At 47.7% G+C, this 23984-nt stretch overlaps 1 protein-coding gene across 3 annotated transcripts; it reads right to left on the bottom strand.

Moving 5' to 3' along the window:
- Positions 1-736: 736 nt before the first annotated feature.
- Positions 737-12773, bottom strand: IVD (isovaleryl-CoA dehydrogenase). 3 transcript variants are annotated; one of them, XM_027553529.1, is made up of 12 exons: positions 12565-12773; positions 10953-11042; positions 10666-10717; positions 8906-9075; positions 8380-8473; positions 7247-7383; positions 5850-5946; positions 4765-4858; positions 4172-4253; positions 3489-3593; positions 3311-3383; positions 737-2667 (listed from the first exon to the last, which is right to left on the bottom strand). In XM_027553529.1, exons 1-12 carry the CDS (start codon positions 12715-12717, stop codon positions 2534-2536), a joined length of 1281 nt encoding a protein of 426 aa, XP_027409330.1. In that variant the 5' UTR covers positions 12718-12773; the 3' UTR covers positions 737-2533. The 3 variants fall into 3 exon arrangements, with proteins under 3 accessions (XP_027409330.1, XP_027409329.1, XP_027409331.1); XM_027553528.1 differs by having other exon boundaries at positions 3311-3593; XM_027553530.1 differs by having other exon boundaries at positions 3311-3593; positions 8906-9317; positions 12565-12757.
- Positions 12774-23984: the final 11211 nt, after the last annotated feature.

Genomic DNA, 23984 nt, shown 5'->3' with positions numbered 1-23984 from the left:
CGTCCCCAAATCAAAAAGAGGCGCTCCTTCTCAGTCCCCCACGCTTGGCTGACACCAGCCTTGGCTCCACGTCTGGGCGTGGCTGGTTCACCTACGGTTTTTTCGCCTACGGTGGGCAACTCACCCATCTTCCGGAAGCGGGCCCGGCGCCAACTTTGTGTCTTGGACCGGATTGTCATGATCAAGGAGTTAGTATTGCAAAATGAGAGTTGAAATATTTATATAGGGGAAGAAGTGTCGTTACCAGGTTATATGAGTTTGGGACTCGGGCCGCTGGAGGCGTGTCCTCAAGGCCCCAGCTCAGCTGTTCTAAAAGATTGCCTGTACCTCCTCATTATCCCTGGAGGTGTGATTAGGTCTGGGGCCCATATAGGAATCCCTGTGTGTGTGTGTGTGTGTGTGTGTGTGTGTGTGTGTGTGTGTTTTCCCCACAGGGTTGCCAAGTTTTGATAAAGGGTGTGCCCAGACCACACTTGGAAAACCATTCCCTTAGCTTCTGTTGCCGTCAGGACAGGCAGGCAAGTAGGAAAACAAAGAACGGGATGGTCGTCAGCAGGGGAACTGGGCTGATAGTGACCTGCCTAAAACTGGAGTGGAAGGAGGCAGCCCCCCGGAAGGAGCGGTGCTGGCAGCTCGTGCTGCAGAGTTGCACAATGCATGTAATCAACCCCACACTCCAAGAACCCCGTGGCCCCTGCTTTCCCATTGTTCACGACTCAGACTTCACTTTTTTGGCTTTACTTTTAAATATTTTTATTTCACATATAGCATCTGTAAAATCATTGTTCTCCCCACGCTGGAGGCAGAGCTACATTATCCTCACTGACTGGCTGAAATACCCCATTCTGATGTTTTTGGGCTTCCAGCTACACTTTATTATTTTGAAAACTTTATTATTATTTATTTTTTGTCTGCACCATGCAGCATGTGGGATCTTTTTTTATTTTTTTATTTTTTTTTCCAGAACACATTTCAGTTGGTGCCAAAGCATGTGGGATCTTAATTCTCCAACCAGGGATCAAACCTGCACCTACTGCATTGCAAGCACAGAGTCTTAACCATTGGATTGCCATGGAAGTCCCCAGTTACATTTTAAGTCCAGCAAGACCACCATTTTAGCCACATTCATCTCCAACACAGTAGGGAGCAGGGTGGGAAACTGAAGGGACAGGGCTACAAGCCCCTCAGCATAGGACTGGGCTGGGGTTGGCAAGGAACGGATAGCACCTGTCACAAGCATCAGGCTGGGAACAGCTCCTGGCTACAGGCCAGGACCAAACGTCAGAACAGGCGCCGCTGGGCTGCGGACCAAGAAAACCAGGTCTCTTTTAGGGAACTCAGATGGAGTGGGACAACCCAAAACTGTCACACCCTGACTGTGCTCCATCCAAGCAGCCATGCAGTGGGGCTCCACGCTGGCATTCTCAGAACCCCTATTTCTGCTGATCTGGATTCTAGCTCCAGTTCTGATTTGGGGAAAACCAAATTGTTTTGATCCTTTTAAAAAAACATGGGGATGGTTTCCGGCAATTTATGTTTCCTTCTGGCTCCAAGACTTTTTCCACCCTGGGCTCCCTCCTTTCTTTAAAAATCACTGCAAGATCTGGAAAAGGAGGACTGAGTACTCCTCTATCCTGTGGGTTGATTCCACCCCTGCGTCTCCCATCACCAGTGAGCAGGCTGGAAGCAGGGCCTGGATCAGCTGCGCTCCAAGGACACAGGGCTGGAGCCAGACAGAAGGCAGGAACAAGTAGACTGCTTCTCTCCCAAAACACCAGTTTAGAAGCAGATGGGTTTGCTTCATGATATGTTTAATACAAAATGGCAGCAGCCACTGTGGAGTGATAACAAATAGCCATAGGGTGTCCAGAGAAATGTGCGCAGGCAGCCTCGGCTGGAGTCGAGCCAGCCAACCCAGGCCTGCTGCCCAGTCAGCTGGGGGCTGTCACATGGCCAGGAATGGACAGTGACACTGGCAGGGTAGTGCTGGAGGCATCGAGCCCGGCCTTCACGAGCATGCAGACCTCTGCCCACTGTGGACTCTGGGTGGCACAGGTGTTCTGAAATGCCTGTTCCTAGAGCTCTGCCCAAGTGATGGAATTCCAGCTCTAAAAAATGAGGGACGGAGGAGGCTGCACTGACACACTGATGAAAGCTAATGCCCCACAGAAACTGGCAGAAACAAAGGCTGGGTTTTGTGGGTATTTTTCCCCATAAAGAAAAGAGACTACCAAGTTCAAATTAATGAACTTGGTAATACTTCTGGTGTACTTGAGCAGAGGGTTCCCTGGCACAGGCTCATCCGAGGAAAAGGTGCCCCTCCTGGGAGTGGGAGCAGCAGGCTCTGAAGTTACAGAGCAAGGGCACAGTCACCAAAGCCCCAGAGAAGCTAGCCTGTTTCCTGAGGAGTCCATGTTAAATCACTGCACACTTCTGGGCCGGTGGGTGGGGCTTGTTGGGAGGAGAGATGTGGCAGTTGTCCTTCCAGAGAAAGGCCTCAAGGTGCTGGGAAGCAGGGTGAAGGGTCTAGGGGTTAGTGGAAGTCTGCATTGAAAGCTCTGCCGATGACGAGCCGCCTCACTTCGCTGGTCCCAGCCCCGATCTCATACAGCTTGGCATCTCTCAGGAAGCGGCCCATGGGAAAGTCGTTGATGTAGCCATTGCCACCTGCAGCCATGGATGGGGCAGAGAAGAAAGACAGTGGGAAAAGTGATAGGCAGTGGGCAAAGCAAGGGAAGCAAACAAGATCAAACATCTAGAAATGGGCCAGGAGGAGAGACTGATTGAAGAGAAGCAGCAAAAGGTGGTGAGAGGGAGGGTGGATGGGGGTCGGGGGGTGGCCGGAAGGCCACTCAGAGTGCTGAGGATGCCTGGCAGAGGCAGGGGAACCACTGGCAGACATGGAGAAGGCGGCGGGAGGAAACTGCACAGTAGTTATTGGGTGCCAGGCCCAGAGCTGCACAAGTCACAAAGCCAGCCAGTGGTAGAGCCAGGATTTGAACCCAGCCATCTGGCCCAAGCCTGCGCTCTTAACCACTGTGCAGCAGTGAACTGAGGCTGTTCTACCTCTGAAGTGTCTCCTTTCCCCCATTTCCCAGTGACGGGACCAGGCTGGGGAGATGAGAGGAGGGCACTGCCGAAGACAGTAGCAACTTGTGGTCTCTGGTGGTTTCCCATTTGCTTTTCCATGTCCTCCCGGTAACTGTACTAAAAGTACAGGTCAGCTACAGCACAGGGTGAGGAGTGGAGGGGAGCCTCTTCCCGGAGGCAGCCACAGGCTCTGGGAATAGGGAGCGAGAGGGGCACTCACCCAAACACTGGATGCCGTCCAGGGCTACCTGTGTGGCACACTCGGCCGAGTAAAGAATCACCCCTGCACAGTCCTGCGGGCGGAGGCTCCGGGTCAGCAGGGTCAGCCGGGACTGCGCGGAGGGGGCCCAACCCCGCCCCTTCCCTGGTGTGTGCCATCCCCTGGGGCCGGCCCTCACCTTGGTAGTGCAGTGGCCCTCATCACAGGCCTTGGCAACGTTGTAGACGTACTGACGACAGGCCATGAGACGGGTGTACATATCTGCCATCTTCCCCTGCATCAACTGTGCCCAAAAGTAGGCCACAGGTCAGTGTGCTGGAGACACGCTCCTCTCAGAATCGCTCCCTTGTCCGCAGTAGCAACCTGAGAGCCAGGACTGGGGGCCCTCAGGCACAGAGAGGCGATGGGACTTGCCTAGGAGGGCAGACCCGGCAGCGGGCCTGGAGTTCAGGCCAGAGAGCTGCCGCTGAATCGCAGACCTGGTCATCTACTCACAGACCAGAAAGCATGCCTTGGAATGTTACTCCCTCCCCACAACCAACTGGGCTTCACCCTCCAACCCTCCTAGGTTATTCACCTCAAACAAGCAGGAAGGTGACAGGAGACAGACTGCCTGACGGCTTCCAAAGCCAGGTAGCAGGCTGAGGAAACCAGTGCCCCAAGTATTCAAATGCATTTTTTGTTTGTTTTTTGGCCATATCTCAAGGCTTGCCGGATCTTGCTGAGGCTTGCTCAGGGAAGTCCCTCAAGCTCATTTTTGGACAAAGAAGAGTAAATGCCCACAGCACATGCCCCATTTGCTCATTTGTTAAAACCTGAAACCAGAGAATGAGTACATCTTCACAAAACCATGCCACTCACCTGGAAGTGGCCAATCTTCTGGCCAAAGGCCTCCCTCATGTGCAGGTAGGGAATAGTGTGGTCGAGGACGGCCTGCATGATCCTGCGAGAAGGAGAGAAACACTGAGGAGGGGCTTCGCTCTTATCCCACTGCCAGCTGTGTGTGTGCGGGGGGGATGCTAGTGTGGAAAGGCCTGAGGTGGGGGCAGCCAGGGGAGACAAGGAGCTGGCGTCCGAGGCAGGAGTAAGGAGCCTGAGGACGCTCATCACCCCTGCTCAGGCACTGCACTGACGGCCCAGCACTTGTGTCCCTTCCCCTGAGACCAGGTGGAGTGGTGGGACCCTGAAGAGATGTAACCCAGGCACCCTGCTGCTTCAAGTTCTGAGTAGCTAGTCAGGATGGCTCCTCAGGGTTTTGTCTGTCACCTAATGATATTTGTCTTCAGTGTGAAGAAAGCAAATGTGACAGGAAAGGTAACTTTTTTGTCTCTGGGAGAGGAGGCGTAGCAGCTGGGAGGTGGCCCCCGTGGGCCCCCAAGGGGAAGCTGCAGTGGGGCCACCTGCCAAAGAGCTGTGACAGCCCCCCCACCCCCACCCCCAAGCCTTGCACTCACCCAAGGGGCCCACCGGCCAGCACCAGCCGCTCCAGGTCCAGCCCACTCATCAGCACATAGACGCCCTTACCTAGGTGACCCAGGATGTTGGCAGCTACGGGGAAAAGTGCCGGTCAGAGGGGAGCGGGCAGTCCACAGCCTCTTCATTTTTAGAAAAGCTGCTGGGTTTAGTAACAGGGCTCTCTCACAAGCCAGGTTATGTGAGATGGCTCTGGTCAATACAACCCTCCTCCCTCCCTAGCGAGGTCCATGGACGAAGCTGTCCAGGAGATGGGCCCTTTGGAGCTGGTGACGGAAACTGCTGAGCACATCCCCACCCTGGAAGCAAGGACACCGGGTGGCCTCGGGGGCTGTGGGTGAGAAGCTGAGTGCAAAGGGTTGACACCCCTGACCCGTCTTTAACGTTAGTGGAGTTTTTTCTTGCCGACAGAGGAGAGTCTGCACCGATCACCCTTCTCTAGATGCACCTTATAACCTCAGATGGTGGATTGCAGCAGGGAAGGGATGGTTTCTGGCTAAGGCACAGAGCCAGCTTAACTGATCAAGTCTGTGCCCTCCATCTCCTCAGTGCATCACGGGGCTGCTGGCTCTCCCACAGCATGGAGCATTTTCACTTCAGGGCAGAAATACTCGTAGACTGAACTGCCTTTCCTTCACTGAGTCCAGTTCCACCCATTTATTCAGACAGCTTTTCAGCATCGTTAATGATTACCTCACACTGGCTCCACAGGCAACTGTACGTATGAGGCAATCCAAAGGATGAGAGTGGGGGAGGGCAGAGCTTACTTTTCTAGCCCAGAGACTGCAATGCCAGCCCCAGGCACGGTGTGTGTCCACACAGGAAGCATCACCCATCTCTGCAGCGACATTCGGGCATGCAGCTGCAGGGGCTCTGGCCAGGAAGGACAGCTGTCCAGCCTGAGACCCACACTTCTGGGCTAGTGGGCCAGGGCACAGTGGCAGGCCTACTGTCTGGCCACATGTGGTTGGTGAGCTAACACTGGTGAGGCTCTCTGACCAAGAGTCAGGCTTTCTTAGCGTGTGACGGGGTCAGGACAGGGCCTCCCTCATTTTCAGAGACTCACCAGGAACCTCGCAGTCTTCGAAGACCAGCTCACAGGTATTGGAGCCCCTCATCCCTAGCTTGTCCAGCTTCTTGGAGGTGCTGAAGCCCGGCATCCCCTTTATGGGAATAAAAGGAGGTCCTAATTACAGAGCAGCCCCCCAGGGGGCCAAGGAAAGGGAAGACCCCTGGGAAGCATCCATCCTCCCATCCAGTCCCCATCCTTGCCTGATACACCAGCGTTCCACTCACCAGGCCCCTACTCTGTGTGTGACTGCCCCATTCCTGGAGAAGCCAGCCCTAACACCTTACCCCAGCCTCTCTGCCGTTGGCTGCATTTCCCCCAGTTCTCACAGGAGCAGTGTTTTTCCCAGCTAAATACCTGATCCCCGGGGCCCTCCTGACTCTTCCTGGCTGTGGTTCCTTTCCTCTGGGGAAGTCATTTCTAAGACACTGCCCCGGCCCACTCAGTTCCTTTGCCCTCCTTGTCCCTCTGCGACCTGCACCTCATGGAGCTCCCCCTGGGGTCAACTCAACCACTTGTGCGCTTTGCACTCATCAGATGCAGAATGGTCGGTCAGGCAGGTGCCCAGCGGAGCAATGCCCTCCAGGAGGGCACTTCCCTTTCCTCTAGGAGACGCAAACACCTCGGCTCAGCCAGGAGAGTTCTCGTCTCGGCCACGTCCGTGTCCTCCAGTCCCTGTAGGACAATCTCCACCCTCTCCCCACACAGGGTACTGGAAACCTTTACAACACTCATCCTTGGGTGAGTGTCCCACCCACTGTCCACTCCCCTGCCCACCCTCCCTGGGGCCCTGGCCTCCTCCTTAGGAACCATTAAGCAGCTGGTTCCTCCACTAACTAACAAGGTCGGGGTTCCTCCGACCCCGCCTTGCTTCCTCTCCCTCAGTTCACCATTGTGCTTTGCTTACTCGCTCTCACACATCTCACTTTCTCTCTCTCCTATTTTGTTTTTCTCTTTACCAAAAAAATGGTTCAGTTCTCTCCCATTCCTAAAAGCCAACTGAAACTGCCAACTTTTCACTCTAACTCCTGCCGTCTGGCCTGTGCCTCTACTAACAATTCTTGGAAGGTGCAGTCTCTGGTCCCCACCAGCATCCTCCCACCCTCACCCTGTGGGTGGCTTGCTCCAGGTCCACCCGACACCCTGATGGCCCTCATCTTCCAGGATGTCCAGACAACCTGGCTCTGTGGACGGTTCCACTGTCCTCGGATTTGACCCCTCCTCCCCGGGCTCCACTTTTCGGCTACCCTCCCTTCAGCCTCCTCTCTTGCTCCAGCCCCATCCCAGGAGGGAGCCTTGGCAGAGCGCACCACACTGATGGTCTGTACGATCACTTGAAGGAGGTCATCTCTGGTGCCATTCTCAGCCTCCCACCATAACTCCCCCACATTCACCTTCTCCACAATGAAGGCTGTGATGCCCCGAGAAGCTGGCACAGCAGTCACATCAGTCTTGGCATAGACAACAAGGACATCTGCATCAGGACCATTGGTGATCCAGAACTTGTTGCCATTCAGGACATAGTGATCTCCTAAGGAGATTGCCGGGAGAAATATCAATAACCTCAGGTATGCAGATGACACCACCCTTATGGCAGAAAGCAAAGAACTAAAGAGCCTCTTGGTGAGAGTGAAAGAAGAGAGCGAAAAAGTTGGCTTAAAACTCACCATTCAAAAAACTAAGATCATGACGTCAGGTCCCATCACTTCATGGCAAATAGATGGGGAAACGGAAACAGTGAGAGACTTTATTTTGGGGGGCTCCAAAATCCACTGCAAATGGTGACTGCAGCCATGAAATTAAGGGACGCTTGCTCCTTGGAAGAAAAGCTATGACCAACTTAGCATATTAAAAAGCAGAGACATTACTTTGCTAACAAAGGTCCATCTAGTCAAAGCTATGGTTTTTCCAGCAGTCATGTATGGATGTGAGAGTTAGACCATGAAGAAAGCTGAGCACAAAAGAATTGATGCTTTTGAACTGTGGTGTAGGAGAAGACTCTTGAGAGTCCCTTGGACAGCAAGGAGATCAAACCAGTCCATCCTAAAGGAAATCAGCCCTGAATATTCATTGGAAGGACTGATGCTGAAGCTGAAACTCTAATACTTTGGCCACCTGATGCGAAGAGTTGACTCATTGGGAAAGACCCTGATGCTGGGAAAGGCAGGAAGAGAAGGGGACAACAGAGGATGAGATGGTTGAATGGCATCACCGACTTGATGAACATGAATTTAAGCAAGCTCCAGGAGTTGGTGATGAACAGGGAACCATGGCGTCCTACAGTCCATAGGGTTGCAAAGAGTCAAACATAACTGAGCAACTGAACTGAACTGAACTGAAGAAGAGGAAGTTGGCTACTTGTACAAGCGGTGTGGGCCTGTCTCAACCAGTCAGTCCACCACCACTTCTGTTGACAAGAAACTGTCCAGCTGGCAAATGCTTCTGGAAACCCATCAGAGGCACCTCCAATCAACCCATAGGTCTGTCCCTCTGCCCATTCCAGCTCCCAAATCAAGAGCAGCCTCACCTTTCTTTTCTGCTTTCAGCTTCATGGAGACAACATCAGAGCCAGCATTGGGCTCACTCATGGCCAGGGCTCCAATGTATTCACCACTTATCAGCTGCAAGAAAAACCCCAAAGGGCCTCATTATGACCTGAAGTACCCAGTAGGGGCTCACTGGGACCACTTCTTGCCTGGTCATGTCACACCCCTACAAGTCCTCTCAGATCCGGGTACAGGAAAAGTCCTAGAAGAGAAGCTCTGTATCCACAAGGCTGAAGTTCTTTCTCCTTTTCCCATCATTCCCTTTGCAAGGGAAGCTAGTCTGAGGCTTCTGTTTATTAAAGTGCTCAAGTAAACATTCAGTGACGCCTTGGGTGTTCTGGCCCTGTTTAATTATTTTTTTGACTGAAGTATCATAAAGCAAATCTCTGACCCCTTCCTAGCCCTAGCAAATTCAGGGCAGCCCACTACAGGAAGCAAGTCTGACCAGCCCTCCCCAGTGGGAGAGGAGCCTCATGCTGGTGTGTTCCTCCAGCCCCATTTCCTCACCTTGGGGAGGTACTTCTCCTTCTGGGTCTCGTTTCCATTCCGCACAATTTGGTTGATACAGAGGTTGGAGTGGGCTCCATAACTGAGCCCCACTGCTCCAGACACTCGGGATATCTCCTCCATCACCAGCACGTTTTCCAGGAAGCCCAGGCCAGAACCACCGTACTGAACTGGGGGTGGGGAGTGGGGGGTGCAGGGGAGTGGAAAAGGCAGACCAGGTTAAATGAAGACACTGTCTTACCTGCTGTAGAGGAATACTGTGACAGCACCTATTTCAAGTTCCCTCTAGCAAAGTCAACAGGCGGATGGCTGTGGACCCTGCTTGCAAGCTCACAGGACTCGTTTTAGTTTTTTCTGCCGCCTCTGGTCAACTAAGGACTTCCCTGGTGGCTCAGATGGTAAAAGTGTCTGCCTACAATGAGGGAGACCCAGGTTCAATTCCTGGGCTGGGAAGATCCCCTGGAGAAGGAAATGGCAACCCACTCCAGTAGTCTTGCCTGGAAAATCCCATGGACGGATGGAGGAGCCAGCTAGGCTACAGTCCATGGGGTCGAAAAGAGTCAGACAGGACTGAGCGAATTCACTTTCACTTTCACTTGGTCAACTAAGGTGTGGTTCAGAAAACAGTCATTGCAACTCCTGCTTTATCCCAAACAGAGCTCTTTTTAAAAATGATTTTATTTATTTATTTGGCCACACCATGCAGTTTTGGGGATCTTAATTCCCCAACCAGGGATTGAACCCAGGCCCTTGGCAGTAAAAGCGTGGAGTCCTAACCTGTGGATCACCGGGGAATTCCATATTTCAGACAGATCTCTTAATGAAGACAAGAAGACCTGAGCATCCACTACTCAGAGAGCTTAAGAAGTGCATAAGTCTAAATTAATTTTTAAGTGGTTACATCATTACTCATGATGTAAAATTTCTACAATCAGCTTAAAATCCCAAGAACTGCTCCAAGTGGTGAGGGGGGTGGTGTAAGGAGAATTTTGTGGTCCACCTTTACTCTAATGCCCAGTGAACACAGGCCAGAGCAGGGTGGGCCATCCAGGTTTTGGCCGGTGAAGCTGCAGGCTGATCTCTTTACTGGGTACTGAAAGCCAGGCTGGCCTTTGCACCAGAGGCTAACATCTGAAACAAAGCCCACCAGCTCCTTGCCCTCATCTCCTGGAAACAAGCAGTAAGGCCTACAGGGGACTCTGGACGGGCCGAGGGATAGTCTATTAAATATACCATCTGGCCACCTCACATGGAGGCTCAGATGGGTGCCCCTCTCCCAAACCACCCCCCAGTCTGCTTCCAAATGAGCTCTTGGGCCAAGCTGTAGGCAGAGGACACACAGGCATCCCCCACAGGGACACACTGCCCTGAGTGGTTCTGCCTTCACACTACTGGTAGGGCAGAACTTAGGGACTAGGGGAGGCAGTAAGCCTGGGGTGTTAAGATCACTGCTCAATCTGGAGTTTTCTAAACTCCCCAGATCATTTGGGGGAACTTCTTAAGTGTGCAGAGTTCAAGAGTCTGGGTGACCCAAGTGAACCACACTGACCTAAATCCTTTATCTTGTTAACATCACCGCCTAAAGAAATAGCTCATTCTTGTCTGGGTGATTTATTGGGTACTTTCTCAGGTCCAAGGAGGAGGAGACTCTGGGTTACTTTGAGTAAGATCTTTTCTCTCCTTTCCTTCTTCTTTGGGGAATGTGTTAAAGGGCATGCAAAAAAAAAAAAGCTCTCTTTTGGGAAAGAAACCACACTCACCAGGGGCTGTGATGCCCAAGACTCCTAGGTTCCCCAGCTGCTTCCAAAACTCCTGCCAACAGAGACGCACAGTGGGTTGTGAGAAGGCAACCAGTTACAGGTGCCAGGCACCTCTGGAACAATGAGATGCAAGGGCTTCCCAAAAAGGGGCTGCATTCTTAGGGGGCTTTTATTCACCAGAAGACTGTGTGAGTCTTGCCAGGAAACAGTGCAATTCCCAGCCCAGCCTGGTCCAGCTCCCAGACTGCCCCACCCCTGTCCCTCTCAGTCTGGGCCTCACGACTTACTCGCAGGTTCTTGAACTCATTACTTTGGTCGATCTCCTGGGCCTGGGGGGCTAGATGCTCCTGAAGGAATTTAGCCACGGTCTGACGAAGCTAGAAGGAGAGAGGTGGATGGATGTTGCCAAAACAGTACATAATTGCCGCTGGGGACAGTGTCTCCACTACTGAGGACACTTTCAGGGAAACAGGACACAAATAGCCTCACCAAACAGCATCAAACTGAGAGGACCCACTAGTTTATGCTTCCTTAGAGGTGATCCTCACCTCTCTTTTTAAAGATTATTTTTTAAATGTCACTCCCCTACGGATATCATTCCATGGGCTTCCATTGTCTTTAAAAGACAAACTCCCTATACATGTATAACTGAATCACTTTGCCGTACACCTGAAACTAGCACAACGTTGTAAATTAACTATACTTCAATTTTTAATTGTTAAAAAAAAAGACAAACTCCTTATCCAGGACCAGAAGGCCCTGTGAGGTAAGCCCTGCAGCTCTTCTAGCCTTCCCCAGTACCCTTCTCATCTCCCATTCACTGTGCTCCAGACACGCTCCCTTCAGTTCATGGCACGTGTCAGGTTTTTTGGGGTTTTTTTTGCGCATTAACTTTTGACTAAAAGGAATAATTCAAAAAGAGAGTAGAGCTTGTTCCTTGGAAGGAAAGCTATGACAAACCTAGATAGCATATGTTCATTGGAAGGACTGATGCTGAAGCTGAAGCTCCAATACTCTGGCCACCTGATGCAAGGAACTGACTCATTAGAAAAGACCCTGATGCTGGGAAAGATTGAAGGCGGGAGAAGGGGATGACAGAGGATGAGATGGTTGGATGGCATCACCGACTCAATGGATACAAGTTTGAGCAAGCTCTAGGAGATATTGAAGGACAGGGATAACAAGAACAAAAGAAATTAGAAACTCCTTCTGGCAGGAAATCTTGAGAACTGGAACTGAGCATTTCCTGCCTGAGAGGATACAAAGCTCGGTCTGCTGCCTACTGCAACTGGATTTTTGGAGTTTTCAGCAAGCTTAGGCCCACAGGAGAACCACATTTCTCGGAAATTCAAGCCAGTGTCCAAGTGAACAGTCTCCTTCCGCCAGGAATAACTCCGGTTCCGCTTCATTTGTAACAACCTCTTTAAAGTTTTTTTCAGCTTTGTGCTTTGACCCCATAGGTTGAAGAAATAGCCAAACTCCCTTGTGCATTTCAACTCCACCCTCAACCCCAAGTTGTGTATTTGAAAAAGATTTAATGGTGATGATTAACCAGGTTTGAGAACCACAGCCTTAGACAGTATTGAGGTGTAAGAGGACTTCAGAGAGATTGAGGGCCCTCTTGGCAAACGAGGGTAATCCTCTGCCGATTCACCAAAACATCCCCTCATGCTCCCCCGACTCCTGTCTCCCAGGAGATTTTCTGTCCTCGACTCCTCGCCTAACTTCCGTAACCAGGCCTTGATGCCTCCACAACGGGATGCTCGGGCCCGCGGCCGCCCCTGCGCTGGCGAGCTCAGAGTCCTCAGATCATTCATTGCTACTGTGTGAGCGCCAGGCAGAAAAGCGCCCGGGTGACCACAGACCACCGATAAGAGGCAGGAGGGTGAGCCTCCCTACCTGCTTCTGCTCCTCGTTCAGCCCATTGACTGCATCGTCCACAGGCAACAGCGAGTTGGTCCGCTGGGTAATCAGGCCAGCAAGAGACTGCAGCGGCGGTCGCATCCTCCAGCTCGCCACGCGCCGACCCAGTAACCAAGCCGCAGTCGCCATTTCTGCCTTGCCCCTGGAGCTGAAGCCCAGGCAGCTGAGAGCCAGCCCTGCGAGCTCCACCAATCCCCGGCTTTGCTGCCTCCACCCAATCGGCGAGGGGGTGGGTCTCCAGCAGCCAATCATCCTCAGCTGACCGCCGAAGGACAAGCTATCCAGGCACCAGCCAATCAGGCACAAACCCGGCGAGGTGGGTGTGCTTGGCGAGTAAGCTGGATCTGCCAGGGACTTGTCCGGGTTGCGTTTTTGTTTTTGTTTTTGTTTTTAAAGTGGAAGAGCAGAAAGTCTTTTTGAGTAGAGGATGCAGTATCTCCGCGGCGTTAAAAATAGCAGTACCTAATTGCAGACATCTGTGGGAAAACAACTGTTAAAACCATAATCAGGAAATTCGCTGAACGTCCCTCAACGCTTCCACTCACCGAGGAAGGTTCGATTCCTGGTGGGAGAAATAGGATCTCACCCGCCAGAGACCCGGGTTTGATCCCTGGGTGGGGAAGGTCCCCTGGAGAAGGAAATGGCAACACTCTCCAGTATTCTTGCCTGGAGAATTCCACGGACAGAGGAGCCTGACGGGCTACAGTTCATAGGGTCGCAAAGTCGGAGAAGACTGAGCGACTAACACTCACTTTTTCACTTTTGACGCTGGCGGGGCCAAAATAGTTAACAACCACAGTTCAGTCGCTCAGTCCTCAGTCGTGTCCTACTCTTTGCTACCCCATGAATTGCAGCACGCCAGGCCTCCCTGTCCATCACCAACTCCCGAAGTCCACCCAAACCCATGTCCATTGAGTCGGTGATTCCATCCAACCATCTTATCCTCTCCTGTCGTCCTTATCCAAGGAAAAACACGTCCTTATCTATCTTGTCCTCCCCTTCTCCTGCTCTCAATCTTTCCCAGCATCAGGGTCTTTTCAAATGAGTCAGCTCTTAGCATCAGGTGGCCAAAGTACTGGAGTTTCAGCTTCAACATCAGTCCTACTAGTGAACACCCAGGACTGATCTCCTTTAGGATGGACTGGTTGGATCTCCTTGCAGTCCAAGGGACTCTCAAGAGTCTTCTCCAACACCACAGTTCAAAAGCATCAATTCTTCGCTGCTCAGCTTTCTTTATAGTCCAACTCTCACATCCATACATGACTACTGGAAAAACCATAGCCTTGACTAAACGAACCTTTGTTGACAAAGTAATGTCTCTGCTTTTTAATATGCTATCTAGGTTGGTCATAGGGAGAAGGCAATGGCACCCTACTCCAGTGCTCTTGCCTGGAAAATCCCATGGGCGGAGGAGCCTGGTAGACTGCAATCCATGGGGTCGCTAAGAGTTGGACACGACTGAGCGACTTCACTTTCACTTTTCACTTTCATGTATTGGAGAAGGAAATGGCAACCCACTCCAGTGCTCTTGCCTGGAGAATCCCAGGGACGGGGGAGCCTTGTGGGCTGCCATCTATGGGGTCGCACAGAGTCGGACACGATTGAAGTGACTTAGCAGCAGCAGCAGCAGCAGCAGGTTGGTCATAACTTTCCTTCCAGGAGTAAGTGTCTTTTAATTTCATGGCTGCAATCACCATCTGCAGTGATTTTGGAGCCCAGAAAAATAAAGTCAGCCACTGTTTCCCCATCTGTTTGCTCTGAAATAAGTGATGGGATCGGATGCTATGATCTTAGTTTTCTGAATGTTGAGCTTTAAGCCAACTTTTTCACTCTCCTCTTTCACTTTCATCAAGAGGCTCTTTAGTTCTTCTTCACTTTCTGCCCTAACAACCACAACAAATCTGCAAACGGAAAAACATGGAATGCCCCATGCTTGGCAATACATTGTCAGAGTAAATCTAGGAGAAGAACCCTTGCTCTAGGGTGCACGCTGGTTATAACTCAGGAAATTTGCTTTATTATGTAGCAGAGTTTGACTTTGATAGAATTTTATGGGAAGGGGGTTGTTAAGGAGTTGCTGTTTTCCTAATTAATGTACCTAAGAACAGAAGTCAGGGCTTATTTTTAACAGGGGTGGGGTAGAGGTGGACCCAACTCAGGTTGAGCTGCTCCCCACTGGAAAGACTTGTGTTGGTTGGATAGAAAGGATTGCTTTATTCAGAGGGCAACCTGGGTTGAAGGCAGATTCTTGTCCAAGAACCAACTCTGTGAAGATTTTGCACTAACTGAATGTTTTTAAAGGGAGAGAGCGGGAAAGCTAACTGCAGTTAACCATTTGGGGTGGTGGGTAAGGGGATGGGGGTCAGAGTCTTCCTGATCTTCCACTATGTGCAGACTTTCTTCTCAACGGTTGGTGGTGAGGTAACAGGGTTATTCCAGAAATCTGGTGCTCAGCCTAAAGTTACTGTTCTCCACAGGGGTGGCCTTAGTTCCAGCAGAAGAACTCAAAAATATTGTTAGGTATATTCCTTGAGGAGGAACCAGTCCCCTGCTTTGTTATTGTACTATAATTTCTTGACTGCTCCTTTGTTTCTGTCGTCCCTCATTTTTCTGTTTCAGTTCAGTTCAGTTGCTCAGTCGTGTCCGACTCTTTGCGACCCCATGAATTGCAGCACGCCAGGCCTCCCTGTCCATCACCAACTCCCGGAGTTCACTCAAACTCACGTCCATCAAGTCGGTGATGCCATCCAGCCATCTCATCCTCTGTTGTCCCCTTCTCCTTCTGCCCCCAATCCCTATCAACATCAGAGTCTTTTCCAATGAGTCAACTCTTTGCATCAGGTGGCCAAAGTACTGGAGTTTCAGCTTTAATATCATTCCTTCCAAAGAACACCCAGGACTGATCTCCTTTAGGATGGACTGGTTGGATCTCCTTGCAGTTCAAGGGACTCTCAAGAGTCTTCTCCAACACCACAGTTCAAAAGCATCAATTCTTCGCCGCTCAGCTTTCTTCACAGTCCAACTCTCACATCCATACATGACCACTGGAAAAACCATAGCCTTGACTAGACTGACCTTTGTTGGCAAAGTAATGTCTCTGCTTTTGAATATGCTGTCTAGGTTGGTCATAACTTTCCTTCCAAGGAGTAAGCGTCTTTTAATTTCATGGCTGCAGTCACCATCTGCAGTGATTTTGGAGCCCAAAAAAATAAAGTCTGACACTGTTTCCACTGTTTCCCCATCTATTTCCCATGAAGTGATGGGACCAGATGCCATGATCTTCGTTTTCTGAATGTTGAGCTTTAAGCCAACTTTTTCACTCTCCTCTTTCACTTTCATCAAGAGGCTTTTTAGTTCCTCTTCACTTTCTGCCATAAGGGTGGTGTCATCTGCATATCTGAGGTTATTGACATTTCTCCCAGCAATCTTGATTCCAGCTTGTGCTTCTTCCAGCCCAGCGTTTCTCATGATGTACTCTGCAAAGAAGTTAAATAAGCAGGGTGACAATATACAGCTTTGACGTACTCCTTGTCCTATTTGGAACCAGTCTGTTGTTCCATGTCCAGTTCTAACAGTTGCTTCCTGACCTGCATATAGGTTTCTCAAAAGGCACGTCAGGTGATCTGGTATTCTCATCTCTTTCAGAATTTTCCACAGTTTATTGTGATTTTTCTGTTTAGCAACTGTTTAAACCTGCCCTTTGGCACTCAGGGAAGGTCTAGGAGGCTGAAGCCTCTTTACTACAAATAAGAAACAGGGACATAGGGACATAGAAAGGATTTGTACCCATCACAGGGTCCTAATCTTGGCTCCCTGTCCACCAATGCCAAATAGGTATATAGAGACAGGGTTTGGAGGAAACAGAAGAGAGGAGCTTTATTATTTTTGCCAAGCAAAAGGGAAACAGCAAACTAGTGCCTCAAGAACTATGCTCCCCTTTTGGGGAATAGGGAGAGGTTTTATATCCTCTTGGAGGTCTTACTTTATTTTTTTTCTCTTGCAGAGTTTCTGATGGCCACAGCTGGCATCAGACAACTTAGCAACCGATCTGTGTCCCTGAGGTTATCAGCCCATGACCTTCTTTCTGAAATGCAGAATGCTACAAGAGAGTGTAGGGGGAAAGAATGCCAAGTCCAGAGGGCAATCTATAGAGAGTCAGAGAGACATTAGCTTTGTGAAGTACAAGTCCAGCTACAAGTGTTTGCTAGTAATAACAGATAAAGAATAATGGAGATTGTTTAACTCTCGTAGGCCTGTTTGGCTGTTATGTGCCAAAGGCTGTTCACTCACCTCTGTTTTTGCTGCAACACCGCTCCATTTCAGGGAGGCAGAAAGGAAGAATCATGTATGAGGGGAAAGAAGAGAGCAGATAGAATTCAGCTTCTGTCCCTTTCCCTGCTTTGCAGTTTTCCACTTCTGTTGTGAGTTCATGTGTGTGCGTGTGCGTGTGTGTGTGTGCGTGTGTGTGTGTGTTTAGGGGTAGGGGATGATGTCAATGCTCTTGAACAATTCATCTCAGATAGTTTAGTGCCCTGAGTCCAGGAACAGTGTTGCAATCCTGCTGTCTAGATATGGAATTTAGACAAGTTTCTTGGATCTTTTCAGACTTTACTTCATTATATACATATATTTTTTTTTTGGCTGTGCCACATGACTTGTGGAATCTTAGTTCACAGTTTAGGGGTTGAACCTGTGCCTTTGGCAGTGGGAGTGCAGAATCCTAACCACTGGACTGCCAGGGAATTCCCTTTCATTGTCTTTATTTTTTAAATTTATTTATTTTTTATTTTTCCCCTATTTTTTGGCTGCAATGCTGCATGCAACTTTTAGTTCCCCATCCAGGGAAGGAACCTGTGCCCCCTGCAGTGGAAGCTCAATATGTTGACCACTGGACTGCCAGGCAAGTGTCTCCTTTCATCATTTTTAAATGAAAATAATACCACCTAATGCAAAGAGGAATAAAGGAAATTACATATTTAATAGCAACGCTTTTTGATCCTTCTTACAGTACCCCATTAGTCCAAGGTTTCAAACACAGCTAAGACAGAAGCCAGGCTCTGTCAGCTTGTCTAGACTAAAATGCTTTCTTCTTCAGCTCACTGCCTTTCATATCAAGCCCTATCCCCTACCCCACAGGTGGGGAAGATTTTCAGAATAACCTGATATAGATTGTGGTCAAGTTCTCTACATTTCTGGTGATCTGCAGACTCATGACTGTGAAAATCTTCTATGGGTGCCTTCCAGTTTATCTCTTGGAGCCATTCCCTTGCTTTACTTGCACTGTCAAGAACTAGTAAGTACAAGCTGGTGTAAGTTTGAATATCCAGGCTTATAAATTCTTACTATAAAATGAAATTATTTAGCAAAACCCAAGGGATCCTGTGAACAATCTGGAAATTCCTTAGTTAAGGTCTTAAAATTCTGTCCTAGTCCAAGGGTGTAAAGGTAAGAACAGGCTCCCCTCTACGTGTAGGTTTCTCCTTAAAGAGGGTGACTATTACCTAAGGGGTATCTTTGTCCTTTCCCTTAGATTCCACAAGTTCTTCCTTTGGGATTACAGGTGGAAGAGCAGAGAGATCAGGATAGGGATGCTCAGAAAAAAGAAGATACAAAAGAGCCAAAGTAGGAGAAGAGAAAGGAGGAGAAGCAGTGATGACTTATGAGGTCTTTTCTAATCTAGTCACTGTTTCTGATAATTTCTGATTTGTCTCTTGCAGTGAAGCCATTTTATCTTTCCCTTACTTTGAGGCTTCCAGGTGCCAATTAAAATGTCTCCATTCTAGCTGTTTGATCGTAAGCCTACTTTTTCTAAGTTAGTGTGCAAATAAACCAACTTAGGTAAATCAAAAGTGCCCCCTTTTAGCCATCTCAGGAACAAATGATTTTTGGTCAGACCTTGCCGTTAAGTTACATACTTGCAAGTGTCAGTTTCTTAAACCCAGCTGAAGTTCCTATAGGTTCATCCAAGAGTTGTTCATCCAAGAGTTGCTGGGCCCTTGAGGCACAGGTTCCCATTATTGATTTGGTAGTCTGGTTCAGGTGTGAGATACCATCTGAACAATTTTCTGAGGACAGTGTGGTGGACTGGGTGTGCACTAGTTTCCCCAGGAGTTACCCTTGGGTCAGTGCGCCTCTGTCACGTGTCTCAGTTTCTCCTGGTGACAGTCTTTAGACTGTCATGCGTGCTTGGAGCGCTGTTATCAGCCTCTGTGGTGCCCCCCAGAGGGGCAGTATTTACTTAATGGTCATAGCAGGTTCCTAGCAGGTTCCCTTGTAGGACCACTGCATGTGGTAAGGATTGACACATCTGAGGGTAGCCTGTGGCCGATAGGAGCAAAATGTCCCTTTATTCTTCAGAGCTGAAGAACTCTCTCTCATTTCACTAACAAAAAATTTTGTTCAGACCATGTATCAATTTACCCTTTTTCTTTAGTTTAAGTTGAACTTAACAAAAATCAGCCACATATGTTTTCCCTGGACTTACTCTGCAGATCCCCTTGGGACTCTGCCTAGGAAATGCATGGATGCCCCTTAAGATGAATAAAAACTAGTCCAAATAAAACTTTCAGGATCATCACGATGCATACATGAGCTCTGGATGTATGAGGAGAACTCACCAGAACACCTGGTGAGAGATGCTGAGAAGCTAGTGAGGCTCAAAATACCCATGCTGGTACTGAGTACCAATTTGAGGTGTCTTCCAGGTATCTTCTGGTGGGTGTCTCTGGTATTCTGCCCACTACACCAAGCGTATATCAATGAAAAATTAATCAAGTCAATCTATGAAAGAAATTTGAGCCAAATTTGAGGACTGTAACCCTCAAATTTGGGTTCTGAGAACTGTTCTGCCTGTGAGAAGTCAGTTACATAAACTTTCTGAGACAGAGGGCCATACATTAGATCTGGGGTCCCCAACCTCCGGGATCTAATGCCTGATGATCTGAGGTGGAGTTGATGTAATTACAATAGAAATAAAGTACATGATAAATGTAATGCCCTTGAATCATCCAAAAACCACACCCACCCTGCCCTACTCTTGTGAAAAATGGTCTTCCACAAAACTGGACCCTGGTGCCAAAAACTTTGGAGATCATTATCATTAGATGATGTGTTTACACAATCCAGTTTATGCAGTTTACTTAATCCAGATCAGTGCACTGTCATAGGAATCTGATTTTAAGGCGTCTTGTTGATGCTGGAATGTTGCTGTTTGCGGTCGAGCAGGAGTTACCCTTGCATCAGTGTGTCTTCTGTTGCGTGTCTCAGTTTCTTTAGACTGAGACAATAGTCTAAAGACGTTCTTTAGACTGTCTTCTGTGCTTGGAGTGCTAAGTTATCAGCCTCTGTGGTGCCCCATTCCTGCCAATGGGGAAGGTTTTGCTGATGCAAAATGCAAATACACAATGCACAATAGAGGGGAGACAGGAAGCTAAAGGGCAGAGAACATTTTTTTAATATTGTTTATTCTTATCTTGGGACTTCTCTGGCAGTCCAGTGGTTGACTCTTGAGCTTCCAATGCCAGGTTGCCCTGGCCCCAGGGAACTAAGATCCCACATCCTATGTGATTCGGCCAAATAGACAATTTTTCTTGTCTTGCCATAAAATTTTCTTTCATACAACCTTATCAAAAGCTGCTTTGGTAGAGTAATGAGACATGAAGCCAGATTACCCATAGGTGAAAGATGAAATCACAATGGAAATTAGAATATGCTTTTAAAGGAAAGACAAATAATGAAAATAGGACTTAGCAAAACTTTCGAGATTCAACTACCTGGCCCTTAGAGGGAAGTTTATAGTTGTCAATGCATATACTGTAAAAGGTAAGAGTTGAAATGGATTTATCTATCCTTCTATTTTAAGAATCTAGAAAAAGAACAGTAAATTATAACCCCAAATATAGATGGAAATGAATAATAAACAATAGAATTATGAAATAGATAACCAAGAAAATCAACATAAAAATTATAAGCCCTAACAAGACAGATCAAGAAAAAAGATAAATTGCAATTTACTAATATTGAGAATAAAAGGGCAGACTTCAGATCCTTTATAGATTCAAAAAACGATATGTTGAGCAATTCGTTCTGTTCTATTTAACAGTGATGAAATGGACACATCAATTTATGTGAAGTTCGAGAAGAGACAGTACTCATAGAGGGTGATTTCCTGTCAGATTAGTGCTCATCTCTGGAGGGGGCAGTAATTTATCGACCTGTATGCTTAAAGTTGGTACACTTTGTTGAGCCTCATTACATTTTATTTTAAAATTCTAGTGGTGGTGGTGCTTAGTCACTCAGTCATGTCTGACTCTTTGATCTATAGCTGATGGGATTCTCCAGGCAAAAATACTGGAGTGGGTAGCCATTCCTTTCTCCTGAGGATCTTCCTGCTCCAGGGATCAAACCTGGGTCATCTGCACTGCAGGCAGATTCTTTACCATCTGAGCCAGGGTAAAATATACATAAAATTTGCCGTATTTAAGTGTTCGGTTCAGTGGCATTAAGTACGTTCACAATACAGTGCAGCCGTCACTACTGTCCATTCCCAGAACTTTTTCATCATGCCAAACAAAAACTGCAGATGTTAAAATAACTCCCCCTTCACTTTTCCTCTCTGTCCCTGGTAACCTGTAACCTGTATACTTTCTGTCCCTCTGAATTTGCCAACTCTAGGTACCTTATAAAATCGTTTTCGCTTTTAAGCCAAATTGGAAGGCAAGAGAACAATGAGTTCTTGAGATTGTTTGTTTGTTTTGGCTGTGTGGCACAGCTTGTGGGATCCTAGTTTGCTAATCAGGGATGGAACCTGGGCCTCCTGCAGTGGAAGAGCAGAGTCTTAAACACTGGACCGCCAGGGAATTCCCTTTATTCATTTTTAATGTGGAATTTTTTTTAAGTCTTTATTGAAATTATTATAATACTGTTTCTATTTTCTATTTAGGTTTTTTTGGCCTCGAAGCATGTGGGATGGAACCCAAATCCACTGTATCGGAAGGCAAAGTCTTGCACTGGACTGCCAAGAAAGTCCTGGAATGATAAAACAATTTATTTAATTAAAAAATATTCATTTATTAATTTTGAGACTTTTGACTGTTAATCGAGGGTAGGTAGTAACTTGGAGGGAATGGCAGTGGGTGCTTTGTTTTTTAAGGTGGTTGTAATTTGAGCCCCAGTTAAAGTTGAGAGTTCCCAGTTGAGAGGGATATTGAGTATTGGAGGCTTGCCAATACAAGGTAAAATCAGGGAACTAAGGAGAGAGAGCCAGAGACAAAGAGAGAAGAGAGTAAGAAGGATATAGTGTACAGTAGTGAAAGTTAAAGGGCAAGATTAAGAAGATTATCATTTGCCAAGGTACATTTTGAGCTTTATCAATAATCATCAGGATTTGAGTACCTCTGCCAGACGAGAAGGCAATGGCACCCCACTCCAGTACTCTTGCCTAGAAAATCCCATGGGTGGAGGAGCCTGGTAGGCTGCAGTCCATGAGGTTGCTAAGAGTCAGACACGACTGAGAGACTTTACTTTGACTTTTCACTTTCATGCATTGGAGAAGGAAATGGCAATCCCAGGGACAGGGAAGCCTGGTGGGCTTAGTTGATGGCATATGGGTGTGGGGGGAAAGAATCTACATACATAAAGGTTTTGAGCGAGGGTGACAGAATAAGAATTGGTTATAAAATTAGGATATAAAAACCAGCTTGCAGCCCATTCCCAGCCTACTCACTAAAAACTGGTCTTTTGCAAATTCTCTCAGTCTAATTTCTTACCTGTTAAGTAGAGATAATGTCTGTCTTAATGGATTGCTGTAAAAGTGAACTACGGCCAGCACCAAAGTCTGGCTGCTGCTGCTGCTAAATCGCTTCAAGAGTGGGATTGCTGGATCATGTGGTAGCTCTATTTTCAGTTTTTAAAGGAGCCTCCATGCTGTTCCCCATAGTGGTCAAATCTTTCTTTATACCTTTGCTGTCATGGTCCTAATATATTTGATTCCTGTTTTCCCGATGTCTTTGACCCTATTCTCTTAATCCTGCCATCCATCTTTCATACAGTGCTAGATTAATTTTTCTAAACATTCATTATGATGATTACCTGATCAAAATGTGTTAGTGAGTCATTATTACCTAGATTAATGGTTCCCAGATTGTGATCCACGACACCACTGGGCAGCAAGCTCCCTGGGATGCTACAGAATAAACTTTAGGGGAAATCGTAGTGATACATATTAGACAACATGTGAACTACTAGCTTGAAGAAGGCTAATTTCAAGGTTAGATCATGCAATATTCCTCTCAGTATCAAACAGGAAAGAAAGGTGGTAGTGTCCAGTTTGATTCCAAGGTCTGAGAAGCTAAGGTGCCCAACATCTTGTTAGTAATAACTGCAGTTATTTAAAAATAAAAATACCTTTAGATTTTTGTGTATTCTTTTTTCAAATATCTATTAAGTTGTTCAGACATTAAGTGCTTATCATTTTGATATTAAAAAAATAGAACTTTTACATGTTTATTTTGGCATGTCATAAAATATTGAGATACTAGGAACACTGAACTAAGACAGTTTGGAAACCTCTGGCCTGCCTTTGAAGAACTTAAGGTTCTTCAAAACTTCTAGTAACACCATGTACCCATAAACATGTACAAATAAACATCACATATAGTATATTACAAGTGTTCCCTTAAGCATCAGAACTAATCTCTTAAATTCAACCCTCTGACCAAGCCCAATCAGTGTTCTTACTCAGTTCTTCAAGACTCATCTGGATATTCCCTCAAGTGTTTTTTTTTTTTTTTCCTCTATCTCTCATAGTTTTTTCTCCTTGGAAGTTCCAATTATCCCTTCCTTGGGTTTGACTCGCTAGAATGCTCACAGACTCAGATCTGGTTTATTATAAAAGGATATAACTCAGTAACAACCAGATGGGAGAGACACACGGGGCAAGGCAGGCGGAAAAGGCATGAAGCTTCAAGGTCCTGTGTGCGCTCCTCTCCCCTAATCTCCGCACATTCATCAACCTGGGAAGTTCTCAACCCTCTAGCTAACCTCTCCAAGTATTACTTTTCCGTGAACTCCCAGGCTACCTCCTCCATCAAGCCTTTCCTTACCAAACTGTTAACTACCATAGCACATAACCACATCACAGGACCCACTGTGTAATAAATCATTGCTTTTGTTATTTACCTTTATGTCACCTGTGCAATGTTTCGTTGCGTGTACTGCAAGCATCTTTGAGGTTAAGAATGTCACGTGACATTAAAGTTTCCTATAGCAACTAGCAACGTGGAGGTTGCAAATCACAAGGAGTTCAGGTAATGCATGAATTTATTCAGGCTCCAGACCAGATTAAACACCCACATACCTCCACATGTACAAAAGGGAGATGGAGCAGAGGTTAGAGG

Source organism: Bos indicus x Bos taurus, chromosome 10, assembly GCF_003369695.1.
Source record: "Bos indicus x Bos taurus breed Angus x Brahman F1 hybrid chromosome 10, Bos_hybrid_MaternalHap_v2.0, whole genome shotgun sequence".
In the NCBI taxonomy this organism is placed as follows: Eukaryota; Metazoa; Chordata; class Mammalia; order Artiodactyla; family Bovidae; genus Bos; species Bos indicus x Bos taurus.
Note: the sequence above shows the minus strand (reverse complement) of the source record. Positions and strands in the feature narration are given on the sequence as shown.